Source organism: Mandrillus leucophaeus, unplaced genomic scaffold, assembly GCF_000951045.1.
Source record: "Mandrillus leucophaeus isolate KB7577 unplaced genomic scaffold, Mleu.le_1.0 Scaffold1, whole genome shotgun sequence".
NCBI classification, from domain to species: domain Eukaryota; kingdom Metazoa; phylum Chordata; class Mammalia; order Primates; family Cercopithecidae; genus Mandrillus; species Mandrillus leucophaeus.
Window position 1 is genome coordinate 9,085,904 of NW_012098097.1, and position 2,160 is coordinate 9,088,063.

The 2,160-nt window shown below is 49.2% G+C and overlaps 1 protein-coding gene across 1 annotated transcript in view; it reads right to left on the reverse strand.

Annotated features, from left to right (window-relative positions):
• FBF1 (Fas (TNFRSF6) binding factor 1) overlaps positions 1–2,160 on the reverse strand; it is a 48,038-nt gene that overhangs the window by 28,885 nt on the left and 16,993 nt on the right. The window contains exon 4 of the mRNA XM_011965860.1: positions 1,460–1,501. Coding sequence (XP_011821250.1) covers positions 1,460–1,501 — 42 coding nt within the window. The remainder of the gene's footprint in view (positions 1–1,459; positions 1,502–2,160) is intronic.

Consider the following 2,160-nt stretch of genomic DNA (forward strand, 5'->3'; position numbering starts at 1 on the left):
CTGAGGCACGAGAATCGCTTGAACTCAGGAGGCAGAGGCAGAGCCGAGATCACGCCACTGCACTCCAGCCAGGGTGACACAGTGAGACTCTGTTAAAAAAAAAAAAAAAAAAAAAAAAAGCTAGATGTAAAGGTAAGATGCTGGCCGGGCGTGGTGGCTCAACACCTGTAATCCCAGCACTTTGGGAGGCCGAGACTGGCGGATCACCTGAGGTTGGGAGTTCGAGACCAGCCTGACCAACATGGAGAAACTCCCATTTCTACTAAAAATACAAAATTAGCCGGGCATGATGGTGACCACCTGTAATCCCAGCTACTCAGGAGGCTGAGGCAGAATTGCTTGAACCTGAGAGGTGGAGGTTGCGGGGAGCCAAGATCGTGCCATTGCACTCCAGCCTGGGCAACAAGAGCGAAACTCTGTCTCAAAAAAAAAAAAAAGTAAGATGCTGTGTGATTCCATTCAAGTGTCCACAATAGGCAAATCCATAGAGACAGAGAGTAAATAATAAGTGGTTGCCTAAGGTTGGAGGGAGGAAAGAATGAAATTGACTACTAATGGGCATAGGGCTTCTTTACGGGGTGATAGAGAATGTTCTGGAATTAGGTAGTGGTGATGGTTGTACAACTTTGTGAATATTCTAAAACCACTGAGTTGTATACTTTACAGCGTGGACTTTATGCTATATAAATTACATCTCAATTTTTTTTTTTTTTTTGAGACAGAGTCTCGCTCTGTCGCACGGGCTGGAGTGCAGTGGTGCAATCTTGGCTCACTGCAACCTCCGCCTCCTGGGTTCAAGTGATTCTCCTGACTCAGCCTCCCGAGTAGCTGGGATTACAAGCGCCCTCCACTATGCCCAACTAATTTTTTTGTATTTTTAGTAGAGACAGGGTTTCACCATGTTGTTCGGGCTGGTCTTGAACTCCTGACCTCGTGATTGGCCCACCTTGGCCTCCCAGAGTGCTGGGATTACAGACGTGTATATCTCAATTTTTTTTTTTTTTTGAGACGGAGTCTGGCTCTGTCGCCCAGGCTGGAGTGCAGTGGCTGGATCTCAGCTCACTGCAAGCTCCGCCTCCCAGGTTTATGCCATTCTCCTGCCGAGTAGCTGGGACTACAGGCACCCGCCACCTCGCCCGGCTAGTTTTTTGTGTTTTTTAGTAGAGACGGGGTTTCACCGTGTTAGCCAGGATGGTCTCGATCTCCTGACCTAGTGATCCGCCCGTCTCGGCCTCCCAAAGTGCTGGGATTACAGGCTTGAGCCACTGCGCCCGGCCTATCTCAATTTTTTAAAAAGGCCGGGTGTAGTGGCTCATGCCTGTAATCCTAGCACTTTGGTTCAGGAGGCGGGAGGATCCATTTGAGTCCAGAAGTGTGGGACCAGCCTGGGCAACAGAGTAAGGAAAAAAAAGCAACAGCAGTAGCCCAAATTAGGGGATTCTGGGCAAGGCGCACTTACTATCATCCCCTAGAAGGTCACCAAGTAAATCATCAATGGAGCCTGGAACAGAAAAGGGACTGTCATGACTTCAGGAGGAAAGAAGAGTGACCCTTAATAAACCTCAAGGCTTGAGACTCGCCAGAAGGCGTCAGAGCTTTCAGATGTTGAGACTTAGGCTTAGCTCTCCTTTCACTGGCCACGAGATGTTTTATGTCTCTGTCAACAAGTCACAAAGCCTTGCTGAAATACCCTGAGGCAGAAATTTAAAATAACTATCTCAGGCCGGGTACAGTGGCTCACACCTGCAATGCCAGCACTTTGGGAGGCCGAGGCAGGTGGATCTCCTGAAGTTAGGAGTTTGAGACCAGCCTGACCAACATGGCAAAACTCCGTCTCTACTAAAAATACAAAAAAATGCTGGGCGCAGTGGCACACGCCTGTAATCCCAGCACTTTGGGAGGCTGAGGCAGGTGGATCATGAGGTCAGGAGATCAAGACCATCCTGGCTAACGCGGTGAAACCCTGTCTCTCCTAAAAATACAAAAAATTAGCCAGGCGTGGTGGCGGGCGCCTGTAGTCCCAGGTACTTGGGAGGCTGAGGCAGGAGAATCACTTGAACCTGGGTTGCCGAGGTTGTAGTGAGCTGAGATCGCACCACTGCACTCCAGCCTGGGCAACAGAGCAAGAAGCCACCTCAGGAAAAAAAAAAAAAAAAAAAA